Source organism: Enhydra lutris, unplaced genomic scaffold (genome assembly GCF_002288905.1).
Source record: "Enhydra lutris kenyoni isolate GAN:26980312 unplaced genomic scaffold, ASM228890v2 scaffoldscaffold27, whole genome shotgun sequence".
In the NCBI taxonomy this organism is placed as follows: domain Eukaryota; kingdom Metazoa; phylum Chordata; class Mammalia; order Carnivora; family Mustelidae; genus Enhydra; species Enhydra lutris.
This window is the reverse complement of record NW_019154111.1, coordinates 9049564-9072114: the sequence shown is the minus strand read 5'-3', so window position 1 is coordinate 9072114 and position 22551 is coordinate 9049564. Positions and strand designations below refer to the sequence as shown.

The following is a 22551-nucleotide window of genomic DNA, read 5'->3' as shown; positions in this document are numbered from 1 at the left end:
CCAGGCACCCCAAGTACTAATATTTTTAAAGTCCAATATATGTGGGCTTTGCTGATATGAAGAGCAATCCCTAAGATAAAACACCACATAGCCTCTAAAAGGATGTATCAGGTGTGTGTCCAGTAACCTCCTATCTCAACTGTATCCCCAGCCTCTTCTGTCAGCATTGCTTTTTTGTAGGTTTCCATTTGACATTTAAGAGTTCACTGTTTTGTGTTGTATTTGTTTGCCAAGCTCAGCATTTTTTTGCTCTGTATATTCCTTCTTGTTAAGAAAACTTTGTAAGTTTCAGGGAGCCCTCAGGAATTCACAGGAGGGCTTTTCTATAGAACTCTGGGCATGAGGTTTCATGTCGCTTTACTAAAATGTTACATTTTTGTTGTAGATGACAGTCCAGCGAAATGTGCAACGTGCTGCTTTTCTAAACTCCTTTTACCTCACTCATTCCAAATTTTCTCTTGACTGTTTATCTTCCATTAATTTCGTCTACTTGGATTTTTCTTATTGGTAGAATTTGTCCAAAATGTCTTTGATAGAGTTAGGAGATTGATATAACTTTGGAACTTAAGCCATGAGTCTGATCTCTTTGGGGTCTGATTTCTGCCCCCATCGTGGCACATAAAGAGCTCTCAATCCACGGTCAGTGTCACTCAACAGCAGAGTCCAAGGGTTCAAAGCCCTAACATGCTTTGAAGTATTAGACTAGTGTTCCTTATAGTTGCTTTCATGTGGCCTGCCGGATGAAAACATTATGAAGGCGGTGATCTCGTCTTGCAGTCCTACAGGCTGGGCAGTGTTCACCGTGGAGAGGGGCCGCCATGCCGTAGCCACTCTCCCGTGGGGGGAGTTAGTGAGCCTCTTGAGTGATGCCAAGGCTGGTAGGAATTTGGAATCTACATCATTACATTTCATTCTTCCTTACAGATCCATTCCCTTGGCCCAAATTTGTTTTTTGTTTAATCTTTGCCATAATACCCTGAATTTATTCAAGTCTGGTTTCCCAGAGAACTTGGCCCTATGAGGCTGGGCTGTCTTTCTGGGCCCTTCTCTGGGCATAGCAAAGTCCAAAAACAGATGCAGTTCTGACAGCCTGTGGCTGTAGACCCTGCCACGGCCACCTGTGACTCTCTACCCTGTAAGGGGAGCCCCTCCTGAGCCAGTCAGTGATGCTTTGCCAGATCTCACAGGCCCTAAGTGCCCTTCTTCCAAAAGACACTGCATCCTCTGACAGAAGGATTTTCAGGTGGAAAAGCAAAAAATACTGATAATGGAATCTCAAGGGAATTATCTTTTAAGTACCTTGTCACTATAGTTAAGCTTAAAACTCTTTCCCTGATATGAGGACGTGGAGATGCAACATGGGGGGTTAAGGGGGTAGGAGAAGAATAAATGAAACAAGATGGGATCGGGAGGGAGACAAACCATAAGTGACTCTTAATCTCACAAAACAAACTGAGGGTTGCTGGGGGGGGGGGGTCGGCGGGGGGGTTATGGACATTGGGGAGGGTATGTGCTATGGTGAGTGCTGTGAAGTGTGTAAACCTGGCGATTCACAGACCTGTACCCCTGGGGATAAAAATATATTATATGTTTATAAAAAAATAAAAAACTTAAAAAATTTAAAAAAAAAACTCTTAACCTGGACAAATCACATGCTAAAGAATAATAACAGTTGCTCATTATTTATATTAATATTAAGTGAGGTTGATATGCTATTATTATATGTGTTTTACCCACATTAACCCATTTAATGCTCCCCAAAACCCCACGTTGTAGGTGACATTATCTCCATTTTACAGTGAGAAACTGAGGCAGACATAATTTAAGTATTTAGGTCTTGGTCACATAATAAGTGAGTAGTGGAAACAGGATTCAAAGACTGTCTTGGAAACTCTAGAATACTAAAAGAACTTTTGAATGAAATTGCCAAATTCGTTGTTGGTGATCTTTGAGAAGTTGTGGGGAGCTGGATATGCAACAGAAGTCTAGATATAAATATAGTTTGCATTTTTGCTGTTCAATATTTTCCTGAAAAAAATGTCCAAGTACCATAAATACTTTATTAATTACTTGATAGAGATACAGAAGGCAGCTCTATCAAATTTTCCAAAAAGACCTTTTGGGGCTTTTAGCTGACTGTAGGCTGTATATGAGATAAAGCAGAATACAGCACACTCTTCCTACCCCCCACCCAAGAAGATTTCACCTTCTTGTTGCTCATGTGCAAGCAGCATAGCATCTAGAACAAGGGAACTAATCATTCTCTGTAGATAGGACAGATCTACTCTATAGTTTTTTTTTTTTTAAGATTTTATTTATTTGAGAGACAGAGATCACAAGTAGGCAGAGAGCTAGGCAGAGAGAGAGAGAGAAGAAGGAGGCTCCCTGCGGAGCAGGGAGCCCGATGTAGGGCTCGATCCCAGGACCCTGAGATCATGATCTGAGCCGAAGGCAGAGGCTCAACCCACTGAGGCACCCAGATGCTCCTACTCTGTGGTATTTATTATGTTTGGTCCCGAGTGCCACATTTCAAGGGAGATACAGAACAATTGGAATGGTTTTGTAGGCAAATTAAGAGAATCAAAAAAACAATTCACTCTGTTTATATGAAGAATAGCTGAAACACTGGGGTTAGTTAGCCTAGAAAAGGGAAGACTTGAAGGAAGCCACAAGACATGGTGTCTTGAATACTTGACGTGCTAACACATATGAGAATGGTTGCCAAGTTCTAGAATCAGAGCCCATGATTAGAAGTTAATGGCAACAGATGTCAGTAGATAGAGATGGTCACATCTTTCGAGATGGAGTAGGCTGCCTTAAAAGGTACTGAGTTTTCGTTCACACTCATCGGAGTACGTAAGCAGACACCCAGCAATCACTAGAAGATGCGCAAGAGACACAAGCCTCGACCACGTGGTTGGGCCGGATGCCTGCTCAGGCCATTTCCAACGCCAAGGTTCTGCTCTAGTAATCTGTGAATTGGTTGAAGACAATCAGTGTTGAATTAAGTACAGAAACGGTCAATTGTGTCTCGGATGTTGAATGCTGCCCACACCAGCATTAGTCAAATTGGTAAAAACATGATGAACAGCAAAGTAAGATGTCATTTCCAGCAGATCTCCAGGCACGTAGTGCAGTGACTGGTGTTTTCTTCTCCTTTCAGTGCTGTCTCCGGCTCAGGAGAGCCGTGTGACCATGGATCTGCCCCCAGTGTCGGAGCAGATCATGCAGACGCTGAGTGAACTTGCCAGATCTTTCCAGGATATGGCTGACCGCTGCTTGCTGGTGCTGCATCTGGAAGTCAGGTATGACACAGGCAAGCCCAAGACCGCACCTGAAGTGCGCCGCGGGTCACCTATCGCTTGTTTCTTTCTGGAGCATATCACTGTAACTTTTGATTCTTACTACTGATGTCCTTTTTTATTTTTTTACACTGAATGTGATTTCTAGTGTTAATCACTGTAAAAGTTTTAAGCACACACTGTATCGTAAATATGGTGACTCAGAGTCTGTGTGGCCTGTGACATCAGAACGTTCTGGATTTGAATGTCTCTACCAGCTAGTTAGGCCATCTTAAAGTCAGTTAATACACCTTTCCTGGCCCTGTTTTCTCATCATAAAAGTAAAACAATAATTCCTAGCCTACAGACTTCGTAAATGAAATAATAATTAATACAATACTTGACACAAAATAAATGCTCAGAATGTGGTAGCTTTGTGATTATGGTGACTTTATTGTCGCTGACATTTTCATGTGCTCTGCTAATCGGTAAGGGAGTATACAGATGCAGGAGCCGTCCTTCAAGAACTTGAGACCTACGTTAAATCATAAATCATTGAGACCTTGAGATTACATTAAATCATAATTCAGGACAAGAGTTTCAAAGATGCCATAATCTTGGATTCTTATTCCTTCCCTTGCGGTCGGTATAGAACATTCTTAGTGTTGGTGGGCTCTCTTATCACACCTATGGAAATGGTAGAAAGAAAAGACTGGGATGTCTTCAATCATTTGTTCATTCAATAAACATTTACTAAGTGCCTCTGTGCCAGGCCGTGTGCTAGGAATTGGGATACAGCAATGAAAAAAAAATCACTCAAGGGCCCTGTTCTCATGGAGCTACATTCTAATGGGGGAAACAGCCAATGAACGAACGAAGAAAGATAATTTCACATAAGTGCAACCGACAAAATACCATAATGGAATCAAGCAGTGCTGATACATCTACAAAGTGAGCGATATGTTTGAACCACATAGATCATTGAAATTTTCTAAGAGTCACATTTGAAAAAGTAGAAGGAAACACATAAATTATGATATATTTTGTCTAACCCAGTGTATCCAAAATATTATCATTTCAGCATATAACTAATGTCAGAATTATGGATGAGCTAGTTTACATTTTTTGTGTACAAAGTCTTTCCAAATCTGCATGTTTTACACTTAGAGCACATTGAAATTCAGATTGGTCACATCTCAAGTGCTCGATAGCCGCACGTGGCTAGTTTTCATTCTGGACATGGCAGAGTGTAGCTGGGCTTGACTACAAAGAGGTATCAGCTTTTTTGTTTTTTAGATAGTGTGGTCAAAGAAAATGTGACATGGTAACAAGAAGGAACCACGTGTGTAAAGACCTAGGAGAAGGGAAGCTCAGACCAAGAGGTCCCGAGATAATCAAGCTTGGCAGTGTTGAGGAGTGGAGAAGGGTCAGGGCGCGTAGAACACTGGGAACAAGGAGGTGGGGAGGAGTGTGAGACTATGGGAAGAGGCAGCTGGGGCCTGACCACGTGTGGTCGTGAAGCCTGGCACATCATCGTGCCACGTAGACCAGGTGACTAGCTCAGATTTCATTCTAAGGGCATTGTGAAGAGATAGAAAGGTTCTAAGCAAGGGAGAGAGCTTCATTCATTCCTTCATTCATTCATTCATTTTCATTTTTAAAAGGGCACTTCAGCTATCGTTTGGAAAAGGGATTATAGGAAGGAGTATGATTGGAAGCCTAGCGTGTGTTGAGACCAGTTATGAGCTCCAGAGCAGCAGAGAGTACGTGTGAAAAGGGTTGTTTTGAGATTTGTTCCAAAGGCAGAGCTGATGAAATGTGTTGATCACCTGGGTGGGGTACAGGGGCTGGTGACAGCAAAAGAAAGGACTCGAGGAAAACCAGCAGCTTTGGACCCAGCGTAACTCTGGGTGCCAGGGCCATTAACAGAGGTGAGAAAGCCTGAGGGAGGAGAAGGGTTGTAGGAGGGGTGAAAATCAAGACTTCCATCTGGGAGATGGTTAGTTAGAGTTGCTTATTAGACCTCTAGGTAGCCATATCAGACCCCTGGTGGATATGGACTTTTGGAACTTCAGGATCAGAAAATTCAAGATCAGAAAGTGTACAGTAACACATCTTCTGTATTACCATGAGACATTATTAAAGTTCATAGAGCATTTTGTTGTTTCATTTGGAGTCTTTACTAGGTTGAGGTTTTAAAAATGTAAATAGGATTTTGGTTCATATGTCTGGACTCCAATTAGAAATTGGATATCTTTCAGGTGTCCTTAGGCAAAACATAATTGATAATGTATTCTGGATGTCATTTCTTGTGTATGCCTCGTGCTCTGTTCATTCTTCATTATCTTGTCCAATGACTTACTTGTTAATTACGTCACACCTTATGAGTGGAGTAAGAGAAGCAGCATTGCAGGCTAGGAATGTTTTACCCGGCCTCATTTCTGATCATATTCCTTACATGCAGCTGTCCAGGAAGAAAGGCCCTTCCTCCATGTTTTCTGATTTGTTTTGCGATAATTTTTAGATTTGTTTTCTGTTTACTTACAAGCTGACAGTGAAATAAATCAGGTGGTTTCTATGAATAGATAAATGTAATAGACAGGAACAAAAACAAAAATCAGTAACATTCTGAAGCCTCTGTTAGCCAGGTTGCACAGAAAAGCAAGGGAACATCAAATTAATTACTATCACAGCTCCTGGAATTTATGCTATCGATTGTGTTGGGAACACAAAGTGTTCCACGTTCAGAACTAGCCGCTTGTACTGTAGTTAATTCCCAGTGGGAGATTTTTCAACATGTTTGAGTAAGTCTTTTAAATCCTTAACCTCTATTCTGCCCTCTTTATTTTCATACGTCATGACGGTACTATTCTTAATGCTGAACATACCTTAGTCATTATTTATTAACTTTACAAGAAACCATTCATCGTGATGACACCCGTTGCTGTATCTCCTTCAGCAATCGCTGAAAAACAGAAAAAGGTCATTGTAAGAATGAATAACAAAAGCACTGAGTTTTAGAGTCCTGGATGCAGAATTTCCTTCCCTTGATTTTTGCTAAAAGCACTAAACATGTTTATTGTTTCTAAATTAATTTCTCCTACCTTCTCATATCACATGGTTTCAACATTCAGGTTGCTTTATGAATATGTTCCATACTGTCTTTGTTCCTTTTGAAGTATGACAAGTAAAACTAGGCAGAGAGTACTGTGGATGGCTCCGGAAATGAATATTGACAGATTTCATTCATTCTCTGTCACAGTAACAAGCACGTGTGTGTGTGTGTGTGTGTGTGTGTGCGTGTGTGTGTGCGTGTTCATACGGTTGACAATACAAAATGAACAAAGTGCATCACTAGCATATCAGTACACTACTGTGGAAATGCTAAAGTAAGGAGGGTGCCGGGCCCCCCTGTATCCACAGTGGATGATGATGACTTCTAGAAGGAGGGAGTCAGCTGTGCCATTTTTATTCCTCTGGCCCCAGAACCTGGAACAGTCCTGCCCCCATAGTAAGTGCTCAATAAAAATCTGAATGCTTCTGGAGAACGAGCTGGTTTGAAATCAAACCCAGACAAAAGAAGTGCTGTTTGTCCAAACAAAACCTGTTGCTCTTTAAAGGAAATGAAGTGGTTTGAAGGCTCTGTTTTCACCCAGCAGTCCTCTGCATGTATGCAAGAGGTCCGGAAGCTGTACGGGCAGCAGTCCTTATCACCATAATCTCCTAATGTTCGTTTTGTTCCCATCTGACCATAACTCAGAGTTAGAAGTTAGGCCCTGTCCCTCGGGGGCTGGTGCAATGAAGAAGTGGCTGGTTAGGTACTGTCTCTGGTACTTCTACCCCCAAAGCCACTGGAATAAGAGAGCACAGATAGAATAGACAAAGAAATTAATGGGGAAAAAATAGTGAGAAATGCTAGCAAGAAGGCCAGAACAACCTCAGATGCCAAAGATTTATCTTATTCACCAAAATACCTCCATATCTGCAGCCCGTATTTTTCTGTAACATTGTTAAAGTTCAAACCAGAAGGTGTTCTCAAATCCAGTAGGTTCCATGTTGAAGGACCCATCCAAAGAGCATTTGACATTTTACCCATGTCCCTGTAGGTCACATTTAACCAACAAGCAGCCCCTTTCCACAGTTTGAAGCATAAGGCAAATGACACTCCCAAGAGATAAAAGGTATGGTGAGACCATTAAAAATTGTTGAGGCTTTTTTTCCCCCTATTTGAACTTTAGAAGAAGAAAATTAAGTTGCCATTTGAGTCCAAGATGCCCGGAATGTCACCTTTATCAGCTGATTTCTCTTCCCATCAGGAGGGCTCTAAGTGGGTTCCACAGCGAGCGCCTGTTACCATTGGGATCCGAAGTGTGTACTTTCTGAAAATTACCCATCCTGCTGCGTAATCAGCAATATTTGTAGAAACCCTTAATGCCAAAGTCATCTTAAGGTCAGCAACAGCATGCCAGACTCTGAAGAAAAGAAACACTTTTTGAATTTGACATTTGCCAGTGGTTACTTTAATATCTTTTTTCATCTCTAACCATTTGGGGAGAGGAAGACAGTACCTTAAAGTAGTCTTACTTCTCTTCCATGCCACTCACTTCAGGATCTGATACACTCTCACCCCCAGTTCCTGAGAATATCCCCAGTAGTCTCTCTCCTTTCAGTTGCTTCCATTCTTCAGCATCAGTCCACCCTTTATACTGTGCTAGAGCGATCGTGCCAAAGCTCACATCTGATTATATCATTTCATCTCTCAAAATCCTCCTAAGGCCCCCTGTGGCTTCTCAAATAAAGTCCGGAGTCCATAGATGGCCTCCAAAGCTGATGATGACTGGCCTCCTGCCCGTCTCCCCGAGCGCACCTCATGCCTCTGTCTTCACATGTAATGTGTGTGTTCCAAAAGGAACCACTTGTCATTCCTGAAAACCGGCCTTCATTCATACCCTCATGCCTTTGTATGTGGTCTTCCCATTGTCTGGAGTTGCGTCATGTGTAATTTACTATAAAAATACTTTAGCATTGATGGCGTGATTTTATTTTCAGCTAAGAGCTACTCAGTTTCATTTCTACCACAGTAGTAATCAGTTTCCCTCATCGTGAATCCCACTCCAGGATTGGTCAGCTTTCATGATATTAGAAAGGTCACATTCCAGAGGGGGCTGCAACCAGCGCAGTTACTGGTGTCTTGATTAACAGTATACACCTTGCCAATGAGCACCGGAATGCCAGTATGAATTTTTATTGGCAAAATTTGTCATTAATTGATGTCGCTGTTAGATGATCACCCATAATGAAAATGAGCTAGTAGTCAAGATCTTTAGATTTCCCTCACATAAGCAAGTTTTAAGAATATAATGCAATCCTATACAAAACTTGGCTCAAAATGAATCAGGGCACGTGGGTGGCTTAGTTAGTTAAGCATCTGCCTTCAGGTCATGATCGCGGGGTCCTGGATCGAGCCCCAGGTCGGGCTCCCTTTTCAGCCAGGTGTCTTCTTCTCCCTCTCTGCCTGCCCCTTCCCACTACCCACTTGTGCACATGCTCTCTCTCAAGTACATAAGTAAAATCTTACCAAAAAAACATTAAAAATGGATCATTAATCTAAATATAAAACCTAAAACTATAAGACTTCCAGGAGAAAACTTAAGGAAAAAAAAATCTTTGTGATGTTATTTAGGCCAAGATTTCTTACATATGACCCCAGAAATACCACCCAAAAAAGAAGAAATATGATAAACTGAAGTTCATCAAAATTAAAAACCATTCCTCAGAAGACATCACTAAGATGAAAAGACAAGCCAAGGAGGAGGAGAAAATATTTGCAAAATGTATATCTAATCAATAACTTGTATCCAGAACATATAAAGAACTCTCAAATTTTAATAATAAGGACACAACCCAATAAAAATACTGGGCAAGAATTGTGACACAAAGGTATATGGATGGCAAATAAGCAGAAATGCTTTAAGCAGAGTGAAAGAAGCCAAACTCCATGATTCTATTTATATGATTCTATATGATTCTATATGGTTCTATTTATAGGGCATTCTGGACAAGACAAAAGTATAGGAAGTGTCTGTAAATCAGTGGTTGCCAGATCCTTGGGGTATGGGTAGAGGTTGACTGCAAAGGGGCTCAAGGGAATTCTGGGGGGGATGATACGGTTCTGCAACTTGATAATAGCAGTGATTATACAACTGTGTAAACTTGTCAAAGCTCGTAGAACTATACACTGAGAAGAGTGCATTTTACTGTATAAATTATTTCTCAATAAACCTTACTTAAAAAAGAAAGATGGTAGTCAAGCCTGAAGACAGTTCATTAGCAATAATGCCCAAGGCTTTTGCAGCCTTTTGTTTAGGAATATTTCCTATTACCTGATACAGACTAAAAGGGTAACAGAGTTTTGACTCTGAACATCTTCCTGTCTACCTCACTGAGTTTATAGTCAGCGTGTTTGAACTGGGTCTGCCGATGGATGGAGGGTTTTGGTTTTTGGTTTTGTTTCTTTATAAATGCCTGTATGTGTGGAAGAATTGTTTGTACTGAAACTTGCTTTTGTTACAGCTTCACACCCAGGTTATAGAGTAGCCAATCCTTACCCATCTCGGACTTCTTTAGCAGTTCCCAATAACTACCAAAAAGAACCTAAAAAGTGTACATGGTCAGAATGACTCAGGCAGTGTCAACACAGGATCGTCCTTCTTTAAGCTCATTTAGATAATCTTACATACTTAAGTGTCACCTTGTCTTGCGAACCTTTCCTGACACCCCAGTGGCGGGCTTCCATGGTTCTCACCAGAGGACCACGTGCTCCTGAGTGACACACTGCCCTCTTTTGTTTTTTGTTTTTTCTTTTTTCTTTTTTCTTTTTTGATCCACCCCACTAAGCTATGGAGTCTTTCGGGGCACAAGCCATGTCTCACATTCCCAAGGCCCAGCACAATTTTATTTTTAAATAAATAAGTAAATTTATTGTAGTGTTTTACTGAAGTAATAGATTAATTATAGTCATAGTGATGGTAGCCAACACTTGCTGTGCCCTTGCCCTGTGCCCGGGCATCCATGCCACATGCTCGATGTTCAGTAGCTCCTCAGAGCCCCTTAGAGGTAAGTGTTGTTGTCATCCCAAGTGCCCAGATAAGGAAACTGAGACAGAGATGAAGTAACTCGCCTCAAGCCACGCAGCCAGCAGATGTTGGAATTGGAAACTGAAACCAAAATGGTCTCATTCCAGAGCCAACTCTTTCGAGCTCCGTGACCTCTGCCTCGCATTGCTGCTACAGCCGTGTCTGTTGAAAGATGGAATGCTTTTCACACTGGCCATATAATCCGGTCTTTGAAGGGGATGTTAGAGCTCATTTATTCCTCACCCTCGATGTTTGGGTGAAGCAGGCGAGGCTCACAGAAACTAACTTGCTCCAGATCCCTCATTTCTTCGTTAGATGGCTTTCCGGTGAACAAGCGGAGGAGGACGTAAATATTTACAGGGCCACTGCTGCCCTAAATATTTGGGCGGTCTGTCCAAGATTATTGTTTTCATCAGGAAAATGTATTACTAACTGCCCTCTCCATCTTTGCCTTTTTTTCAGGGTTCACTGTTTCCACTATCTCATCCCCCTTGCAAAGGAGGGGAACTACGCCATTGTGGCTAATGTGGAAAGTATGGATTATGACCCTTTGGTGGTCAAGCTCAACAAAGACATCAGCGCCATTGAAGAGGCCATGAGTGCCAGCCTTCAGCAGCACAAGTTCCAATATATATTTGAAGGTCAGACCTTGCCTGTGTCCCTAGGATTTGGGGTGGAAGGAGGGGTGAAGGATTTTTTTTTTTTTTAATCTTTCCCTATTATTGAAGTTCACAACTTATAGTTGTTTGGGTTTTGTTTTGGTTCGGTTTTTCTCTTTTTGGATTAAAGCTGCAGTACCTAGTCTCTCTGCGGATGGCTAGGTAGACAACAGTCTGGCTGCCATCTGCTTCTGGTTGATAAGATTTGATCCAACATAAGGCAGATGGCAGCCTGGCTGCTTCCCTGACACGCCACTCATGAGAGTTGGGTAAATATGTAGAGTGGACCATGAGTTAGCTCAAGAGAAGCTCAGAAAAGAAAAAGAAGCACACATACAATGAGAAGACTCCAAAAAAAGATCTCATTAACTAAAATTATCGGTGGAAGGGGAAGTTTTCTCTCAAAGAATGCGCTGTTGTCTGAAAAGAAACCTCTGATCAGCAGAGATTTTAGGAAGGCTGGATCCATTAATGCCATGGGGCAGGCTGGCAAGGAAGGGCACGAAAGACATTTCCGTATAAAGGCATTCACCTTCAACATTGTTAAATATGCAATGCCAACCAAAAATTTTTCATGCTGAATTTCTCTAATGGGTGGGACTTTTAGGACTTCAAACTATATTCCCTCCTTTCTTGTTTTGGTTTATTTGTATATATTTCTGGGTCCCAGAAGTATCTATGGTGTCTCTCAGAATTAAAGCAATGTTATTCAAAACAGTTAAGAAAGTGCATTGTGCAGAGGACTGTAGAACCTGGAGATAGGAAAGAAAGGCTTGGCCACTGCTTGCTTTAGGAAACAGTTATGTCCCAGCAAACTTGGACCAAAAAACTGAAAATCCTATTTTCCCATTAAATTATGTCATAAAGATGGAGATATGTTCTGAAAGAAACTATTCCTAGAAGACTTCAGCCAGAAAGTGTTAGTGATTAAGAGGTTAAGTGTTCTCTCCGTAGCACTGAGAATTTGAGGGCCACAACAGTCCTCTGGAGCTTAGAGCTATGGTGTCCATCTGAGAAGTCACTCCTCGCTCACTATACTGTTTCCTCCTTGCTCTTGACCATGACTCTTCCAAGCCCTGTGTATCAACATTCACAGTTCCCAGACTTTCCCTCTCATTTTGCCCAGACATTTCTTAACATCCAATCCTGATGAATAGCCACATCTTCTTGAAATATGGGTGTAATGCTCTAACATAGAATAGAGATGAAGAAATCATAAATTGGAGACCTTCTGTTTAAAAAAGCTCTAGATATTTCTCTGTGATATTTCCTCCTCAATTGAAAAGGCATAATACAGAATTTCCCAAGGGGTGGGGTGTGGGGGTGAGAGGATATCAGTCTTCTTTGGTGTGGCAAAGAGGAGCATCTTATCACAGATATTATGTGTGTATAGTAATTGCCAGTGTATAGTAATGATATAAAACAGACAACTTCTATTGGGTTTTTTTTAATTATTATTATAATTTATTATGTGTATTTATCATATGAATTTACTTTTTTTTGTAAGTGGGCTCCATGCTGGGCAGGGAGTGGGCTCCATGAACTCAACCTTGAACTCAACCCTTGAACTCAACCCTGAGATCAAGGCCCGAGTTGAGATCAAGAGTAGGACACTTAACTGACTGAGCCACCCAGCCGCCCCTAAATTTACTTATTTAATATATTTATTATTATTTACTATTCTCTACAAACACTGCACCCCCCTCATTGTCTCCGCTTAGGCAAATTCCGTTTTACCATGGCAGAACAAAATTATACCCGGAGTTATGGGCTCAGTAAAATCATACCCAAAACTTAACCTACAGAGATTTTTCACATCAATCAGTGGCTTTAAATGTAAAATCCATGTGTGTGTTTCCTTTTCTTTGAGTAAAAATCCTTTTACTTCCCTTTCAAGTAGTTGCACGTACAGGTGAGTTTGTGGTCTGGAAGCAACTGCAGGAGTGTAGCTGAGGCAGGAGAGAATGCTCCTCCTCTCCCTTTTCTGCGTTCATCCTCATCAAGGGAAACTCATTCTGCAGACAGAGGGAGTCATGGATCCTGAAGTCCCGCCTTGAACCGTCACCATGGAGGCTCTATGACTTCAGAAGAGGGAAATCATGAAGACAGTAGACTGCTTGTGACTAGCCAGACTAGCTTTAGAGTTCCAGGGGAAGCTTTGAAGAATGGTGACTGGCATGCATCCATTTCTTACTGATATATTTTTGCTTATTGGGTTCCAAATCAACATTTGAGCCAAAAATACACCCCTGTCTTTTTTTGTGGGAGGAAAAGAAAACCAAACAGATCATTGTATTTGCATTGTTCTTCTCTGCTTCCAGTATCTCTCTACAGAAAAGTAAGAGTTCCAGTCCTCTTCAGTAGTTTACAACCAACTGGCTTATTTTCTAAGCCCTTGACATGGTGGCTTGGGGTGTGCAGTGGGTATGTTGCATAAAGCCTCTCCATTTGTAGCTATTAGGACGATGTATAAGTACTCCAGAACTACTGTAGGCTCCATGGGTGCAGCAACCCTCAGAGATATGCCTTCTTTGATCGTTTAAATCTGTGGAGGACTTAAAGACAGACATCCTTGCACATTCATGTGTAAGTTCACACAAGGTGGCACTAATCTGTCTTCTCTTCTCCACCCCCCACCGCTGATCTGTGCTGGTCCCTCAGGCCTGGGTCACCTGATCTCCTGCATCCTCATTAATGGTGCCCAGTACTTCAGGCGCATCAGTGAGTCCGGCATCAAGAAGATGTGTAGGAACATCTTTGTCCTGCAGCAGAATTTGACCAACATCACCATGTCGCGGGAGGCAGACCTGGACTTTGCAAGGTAGGAGGAAGGACCGGGCTCAGTCCCTTGTACCAAAGTCAAGATCCCGTTGCCTATCAAAATCCCTTAGAAAAATGGATTCTTGGTACCTGAAAAGTTAATTTAAGAAAAAGCAAAACAATTGGATGTTCATCAGTCTTAGAGAAGGTAATTCTCTATGATTCTATTGGATGTGTAACCTGCCTTAGGCAGGGAGTTTTCCTGTTCTCTAACCTAAGTTCTTCGTACTACAAAACTTCAGTAACTTTCTTATTCTAAAAGTAATATTTGCTTATTGCATAAGATATGTCACATAAAATACAAAAAAAAAAATCAATAAATATGATTCCTAAGCCTCTCATCTGGAGACTATGACATTTGGTGTAATTTCTCCTGGCCTTGTGCCTCTGCCAGGGATACAAGTGAATTTTCATACTATGCATGCATATGATTTCTCTTTGTACAAAATTGGAAATATGTTAATGCAATTTTATATTTGTTTAATTGCATTTTCCCATATCAGTAACCTTCATTGGAAACATTATTTTTCTCAAAACCGCTGATAGCCCTTGAAAGGACAGTTGATCCTTGAACAACATGGGTTTGAACGGTGCAGGGCCACTCATATGCAGACTTTTTTCATACCCTACAATTAATGTATTTTCTCTTCCTTATTTTCTTCATAACATTTTCTTTTCTCTACCTTACTTTCTTGTGAGAAAACAGTATTTAACACATATAACCTACAAAACGCGTTCATCAAGTGTTGATGTTATCGGTACGACATCTGGCCATCAGTAGGCTATTCCTACTGAAGTTTTGGGGGAGTCAGAAGTTATACACGGATCTGTGACTGTGTGGGAGGTTGGCACCCCTTCCTTCCCACATTGTTCAAGGGTCCACTGTACCACTTTTAATACCTGAACAAATATTTCATGGTATAAGTTAGGTATTATTTAATCATTTGCAAATTTATAAACATTTGCAAATTTACAAATCCTTTAGGATTATTTCCTTTTTTCTTTCATAAATCACGTGTTGAATATATGTTTTCATGAACCTTTTCCTCATCTCTTCTCTCTTTCCCAGTTGAAATCCCTTCTTCTCTTCTTGTTTTCGTTGTGTGGACAGTGGTTATTCATCATCAACCGTGCTCACCTTTCATGTCCTTGAAGGCTCTTCTTTTAAAGTGCATGCTTTCTCTTTCCTAGTTTGCGGATCTCAATTTTTAATGTTTCTTTATAATGTACTTTTGCAAATTTGAAGGGTTGTTTTATTCTCTCTTCATGTGGTCTCAACACTGTATACCTTACTTAAATCATCAGACCTTTGGTACTCAGTGAAAGCTAAAACAGTTTTGAAGAAGATAGACAGTGATTATGGTATCTTAGTGTTTTACTGCTCTTTGTACCTTGGTGAATTTTTTCATAAACTCCTTTATGGCCAGAAAGTCATTTATTTTTAATTGACTGGAATTCTACTGCCTAATGTTTGTACTTCTGTGCCATTTCATTTGATTTTTGGATTCCTCAAGAAGTTCCAGAAAATTTGAAACCATTTTTAAGACCTTTCAGGAAATAATGAAATATTACATTACATTGACAGTTATCAAGACATATATGCTAGGATCCTTGTTTTGAAAGCCTATAACCATGTATCTTCATTTTTAACTTTTCTTCTCCAATCTATCCTTCCATTTGTTCCATTGCTACCCTGTTCCTCTGCTTCTCTGTCCTCTTTCCCTGTCTTATTCTTCCTTTGTGCATGCGTATGTGTGTGTTGTGTGTTCATTAAATTCCCTATTTTAGGCTAAATTTGGTAGAAAGCCTTCTTTGCTCAGATTAGGGAAACCAGGTGTGACTGAATGCTGCATTTATTTGGTCGCTCTTATGGGGAATGATCTCATTATTGAATTAGTCTGTTCATAATAACATTAACAAGGGGAAGTTAAGAACATGGAGGCCTGAGGGATACAGAAAAGCATTACTAATTCTCAGAGGAATGTAATTCTTAAATTCAATCATCCTTTTTTAAATGATTTTTTTTATTTAGCTGAAATAAGTAAATTAACAGGTTTTGGCAGACAGTATGGGGCCCGAACACGTCCTAAAAAAACCAGCACCTGAATAATGAAATGCTGACTGGGCGGTATTGAGGTCGGCATCAGTGGGCTGCGTGCTAGCACTGCTTCTTCAGGAAGTAATTAAATGGCAACTGAGCCATGCCTTTTATGGTTGGATTTGGGACTGATGTCCAAGGCAGTGGGTGTGACCTGAAATGTGACCACTTGGGAGCGGTACTGCTACTACTGCTGTTTACTCTGGATGGATTATAAAAGGAAATAGGCAGCATAAATATGTAGCACTGAATGACTCTGTCCTTCCAATCTTGGTTCAGAAGACCTCTCCTTTTTTTTTTTTTTAAAGATTTATTCATTTATTTGATGAGAGAGACAGAGATCGTGTGGCAGGGAAGGACAGAGGGAGAGGGAGAAAGAATCCCAAGCAGACTCCTGCTTTGCGGGGACCCTAACGTGGGGCTCAGTCTCATGACCCTGAGATCATGACCTGAGCCAAAACCAAGAGTCAGCCGTGTAACTGACTTAGCCACCCAGGCACCCCTTGGAAGACCTCTCCCTATTAGACTTTAGTGTCCCAAGACATCGAGACTCTTTTCTGTTTTCTCAGTGCTGAGCCCAGAGTAAGTGCTCATCATGGGTATTGAATGAATGGATAGGTTTCCACTCAAGGCTTCTTTTGGTGCTGACAAAGAACTTGGATAATGACAAAGCTTAGTCTGTCTTTAATGCCCTAAGAGCTTTCACCAGCTGACATGGGTTGGTGTTCTTACAGGTTTAGGAGGAACAGCATCTCCCTAGAGCATAAAGCATTTTACAAAAGGAACCATGTATCCCTATGATTCATTGTCTTTTTCTCCTTCATTTGCTCTTGCTCTCATACATCGAACACACATAGACATGCTTTATGGCCTTATTTTTTTCTGTTTCTGGGTTTGGTAGGATGGGTTTCATGGAAATGGGCTCCATCAATTCCACTGAAGTTGAAGCTATGTCAAATGAATATAACAGCAATACCAAAATAGCCAGAAATAATAGACTGCAGCAGTGTGCCTCGGCGTTCCTTAAGCAGTGTCTAATCAGGCATGGGCAGCATCTGTATTTCCAGCAAGTCTCTACAGGAATGTTATCTTCTAACACAGTAATTAATCACTAGTTGCCATGTGTCAGAAAACTTACTTAACAAGAAGTTACAATGCTCTTGTAGTTTTTCACCTCCACAGCCTCCCTGGCCAGTGGAAAATACAGCGCCCTTTCTGTAATAAAGAAGAATGTGGAGTGATTCCATTTATGTTGATTCTTCTACTTGCGGCATTGCTGTCGATCTCTTTTTCTACACAACTTTACTCTCATTTCTAGTAGGAGGATAAATCTCAGGTGACCAAGGATCAGCATAACCTGTATAATCACCAGAATTAGAGAAATCCTGTCCCCCAGACAATGATCTTTGCTATGGTGTTGACCCTTTTAACCCCATTGTACATTTTTAGAGTCAAGATGATACTCTGTCCTGGAAAATGACTGCAGGTTAACTAGAAAATGGAAGGGCTTCTTGAGTGGGCTTTTTTTAGTTCCTTTCATGAGAAATCATCTTCCCCTGAGCTGCCTTGCACTTCTCCAGACTGAATCTCTGAAACAGCCCGGGGGTCCAGGCACTGCACCGCGGGAGAAGTCTGGCTGGGCACTGAAGTCCCCAAAGTGGCTCCAACAATCTTTGTACTTTAAGTGAAGTCATTATTCAAGCAGATGAGTCCGGAGTTTTCTTTCTGATTCTTCCTGCTCTTCCCACATTTTCCCTCTGACATCGGTCCCTTTACAGTTCTCTTTCTCCTTCATCTCTCCTGCCACCTCTGGTTTCCTTCAAGGCTTCCTCTCTCCTCGATTTTTTTCTCATTTTGATTTTCTTTAGACTGGCATCTCTCGTACTTAAATCCGACAAAGATAAGGAAATGAAAGCTTAAGAAAGCTTCCTCACCCTTTTACTCATTCTTTCATTCACTCATTCAACTGCTGTTTACTGAGTGTGTCTTCTCTTTAGGTCCTGCCCTTATGGAACTTACACTATTATAATTCAGGCAATTAAGGCAGACTAATAAATAAGTAAAATATAAAGTATCTCAGATGATATATATGCTATGTGAAAAATTAGGCATGGGAAGGGGAAGAGAGTATGCCGGGGTAACAAAGGTCACCCACAATTGTAGAGTGGTCACGGAAGCCCTTAATGATGTGGTAACAATTGAGGAAAAAGCTAAAGGAAGACAGGGAACCAGCCATGTGGATATCTAGGGGAAGAGCATACCAGGAAAAGACACACAAGAGGAAAGAGCCAGAGGGAGAAGTACGCTTGGCATTTAAAGAACAGCAGAAAGGCCAGTATCTATGACGTGAATGAGCAGAGGGAAGAGTCAGAGACGGTGTCACAGGTTTCATCTAAGCTGAGATCCTGAAGGTTGTCGCGTTAACACTGGTTTTTACTTTGAGTGAGGTAGGAAGCTGTCCAATGGTTTGGAACAGAGACTGCCATAAAGTGACTTACACTGTAAAAGAATCACTCCTGGTTACTGTGTTGTAAGTAGACATTTGGGGAGGGGGGCTGCAAGCAAGAGCAAAAACAGAAGGAGCTGTCAGGAAAGTAGTGAAAGATAGGAGTGATTCAAGCCAAGATGGCAGCACTGCGGAAGGTCAGAAGTGGTCAGATTAGGACATATTTCACAAGCAGATCTGACAGGATTTTCTGAGAGATTGGAAGTAAACCAGTGACTCCAAGGGTTTTGTTCTGAGCATTTCAAACGATGGAGTTTTGATTTGCTGAAATGAAAATACGCCAGACACTGGGAAAGACAGGTTGAGTTTGGGGAGGTGGAAACAGGGCAGATAGGAAGGAGGTATCAAGAGTTTGGGTTTGGTGGGATGCCTGGGTGGCTCAGTGGGTTAAGCAGCCGCCTTCGGCTCAGGTCATGATCCCAGCGTCCTGGGATCGAGTCCCACATCGGGCTCCTTGCTCGGCGGGGAGCCTGCTTCTCCCTCTGCCTCTGCCTGCCATTCTGTCTGCCTGTGCTCGCTCTCTCTCCCTCTCTCTCTGACAAATAAATAAAATCTTTAAAAAAAAAAAAGAGTTTGGGTTTGGAAATACTAAGGTTGAGATGCACGTTAGACATCTGAATAGAAATCATGAAGAGGGGGCGCCTGGGTGGCTCAGTGGATTAAGCCTCTGCCTTCAGCTCAGGTCATGATCTTAGCGTCCTGGGATCAAGCCCCTCATCAGGCTCTCTGCTCAGCAGAGAGCCTGCTTCCCCCTCTCTCTCTGCCTGCCTCTCTGCCTACTTGTGATCTCTCTCTCTCTCTCTCTCTCTCTGTCAAATAAATAAATAAAAAATTTTTAAAAAATTTAAAAAAAATCATGAAGAGAGAGCTGAACATACAAATCTGTATTCAGGAAAGAGGTCTGGGCTAGAAATAGGAGTTTGGGAATCTTCAGCAGGTAGATGGGATTTAAAGCCATGAGATGGAATGAGAAATGAGATCTTATTGACAACACAAGCATAGAAAAAGGGAAGCCATCCAAGAATTGGGCCTTGGGTGGGTACTCCACTGTTGAGATGTTGGAGTGCTGAGGACAAACCAGCAAAGGAACCTGAGAAGGAGCAGGAAAGAAAATAGGAGAGAGGTCTGTTTCCCAGAAGCAAGTGTTTTAAGAGGAGAGTGTCTTCATCTGTGTCAAATGGTGCTAGTAGTTTAAGTTAGCTCAGGACAGAGAATTGGGGTACTGGTGGACCTGACAAGAGGGCTGAAATGCTTTGGTTTGCACTTCTTAATCTTCTCTACACAACTTACCTAGTGCAGAAACAAGCTTTGGGAACAGACTTCTTACTGCTCAGTTCTGTGGTGGGGTCTGATGCATTCATGACAAACAAGAATGCAATTAGAGGTTTCTGGTGTGATATATAGAAGACCAAATAGGCACCCTCTCTTTTCGCACTGAATGGTTACTAAGAAAGCCCTGCTCTTCCCAGCATATTTATTCACTATGTGTTTCCCATGATGAAGAGGAGTTGTGATCTCTCTTAGAAGGACATCGAATGGTCTTATTTTTAAGGAAGGTGCTCCTCCAAGCTCCACCCCTCCCTTCTCCTGCCCTCATCCCCCTTCCAGCAACTCTGGTTTAGCTTTGGAGCTGTTCTGTGTATGTTTCCTTAACCAGTAAGGCCCTATATCTTCTCTGTGTAATACACATACATAGGACATCTTCACAGTAGCCAATAGAAAAATCCCACTGGTAAAGAAGGAACTATTTGGAATCTGTAAACCAAAGGAGAAAGAAATGTTGCTTGAAATGCCTCCTCAGGACATAGGTTTATATGGAGAAGTAGAACACACCTTATTTGTTTAACTCAATAAGAGATTGAATCAAGAAAGTAAAGAGACAGCTGAAAGAATGGGAGAAAATATTTTCGTATCACATATCTGATAAGGGACTTGTATCCAGAATTCATAGAAAACTCTTACCACTCCATAATACAAAGACAAATAACCCAATTAAAGAATAGGTAAAGGCGCCCCAATAGTAATGAGCACACCTAGTGTCCAGATCTTGGTTTCTAATACTCTTCACCAAGGAAAGAACCAAGGCTTCTGGGAGAAATGGCTGATTCTAGGACTAGGACAGAAAATATATAAGATGAGCATGGAACATCCAGAAGTTAAGGAAGTACTAAACATACACACACAGACACACACACACACACACGCACGCACACCACTTCGATGGAAATGTGTCACAGAGGCACAGGGGCCAACTGAAAGAGAGCCTAGTGGCCAAAGCTGGGACAATTTGAGCAACAAAATAAAGTATTGGGTTATGACACAAAGTACAGAATAAATATTTATGAGTCCATAGTGATACAATTATAAAATGATTGAATAAATTAATAAGTGAGGAAGAAGAGACAGATCTCCTATAGAGAAGAATTCCAAATGAATTACATAGCTACTACCCTAAATAAGGAAACTAACTCTCCACTTCTTAAGTGTAGATCGTTCTTAGGGACTTCCTTCCAAAGAGTACATAAGCAGTCAGAGGAAGGTAACTTTATAGTGGAGAAATCTGACAAACAGTACATCAGCCAGGTGATCAGGGGTCAACGCCAAATTACACAAAGCATGTTGATGGATATACCCTTGATTTGAGGGGATGAAAATGATACTTTACCTCTGTGATTTTCCCCAAAACCCATAACCCCCATATAAATGAGGAAAACATCAGAGAGTTTTCAGTAAAGGAGGATCCTATGAAAGAAATACCAGTCCTCCTCGAAACTATCACAGTCATCAAAAACAAGGCAAGTCTGAGAAACTTTTATAGCCAAAACAAGACTAAGAAGACATGGCAGGGCACCTGGGTGGCTCAGTCAGTTAAGCGTCTGACTTCAACTCACATCATGATCTCAGGGTCCTGGGATCGAGCCCCACTTCAGGCTCCCCACACAGCAGAGAATCTCCTCCTTCCTCTCTCTCTGCCCCTCCCCCCACCCATGTGCACACATGATCTCTCTGTCTCTCTCAAGTAAATAAATAAAATCTTTATTAATAAATAATTAAGAAGGCATGACAGCTGCATGTAATCAGTGTTCTGGAAGGGATCCTAGAAAAGAAAAAGGACATTATGTAAAAACTAAGAAAATATGAATAAACTATGGACTTTAGTTAATAATGTCGCAATATTCGGGGTACGTGGGTGGCTCAGTGGGTTAAGCCTCTGCCTTCGGCTCAGGTCATGATCTCAGGGTCCTGGGATGGAGCCCAGCATAGTGCTGTCTGCTCAGCGGGGAGCCTGCTTCCCCCTCTCTCTCTCTGTCTGCCTCCCTGCCTATTTGTGATCTCTGTCAAATAAATAAAATCTTTTTGAAAAAAATAAATAATGTATCAATATTCAGTAGTTGTGATAAAAATATCACACTAAGATGTTGATAATAGGGAGACTGGGTGCAAGTTATATGGGAAATCTTTGTGCTGTCTTCTCAGTCTTTCTGTAAGTCTAAAACTATTGGGAAAAAACTATCAAAAAATAGGCAAATGATTTGTATAGCCATTTCTCCAAAGAAGTTGTATAGATGGCTAATACACACATGAAAAGATGTTATTAGGGAAATGCAAATCAAAACCATAATGAGATAATCACATTACACCCACTAGGATTGCTGTAATCAAAAAGACAGTCCAACTCCAGCAAGTGTTAGGATGTGGAGAAACCAGATCCTTCACACGTTGTTGGTCGGAATATAAAATGGCAGAGCTGCTTTGGAAGGCAGTGCATCAGATCTTCAAAAAGTTAGACTTACTGCACACTTGCCCTATGACCTGGCAATTCCTCTTCTAGGTATTACCTGAGAGAAATGAAAACCTACACCTACATAAAAATCTGTATACAAATTTTCGTAACGGCCAAAAAGTGGCAACAACCCAGATATATCCATCAGCTGACAGAGAAATAAAGTGTGATAAACCCACACAACGGGTATTTTTCAGCTATAAAAAGAAAAGTACTGATCCATAATGACAAACGTGCATGAACCTTGAAAACATTACATTAAATGAA

At 41.3% G+C, this 22551-nt stretch overlaps 1 protein-coding gene across 1 annotated transcript in view; it reads left to right on the top strand.

The window, feature by feature from the left end:
* Positions 1-22551, top strand: part of LOC111151981 (exocyst complex component 4) — a 722606-nt gene that overhangs the window by 651605 nt on the left and 48450 nt on the right. Inside the window, exons 15-17 of the mRNA XM_022510235.1 lie at positions 3164-3305; positions 10880-11058; positions 13738-13897. Coding sequence (XP_022365943.1) covers positions 3164-3305; positions 10880-11058; positions 13738-13897 — 481 coding nt within the window. The remainder of the gene's footprint in view (positions 1-3163; positions 3306-10879; positions 11059-13737; positions 13898-22551) is intronic.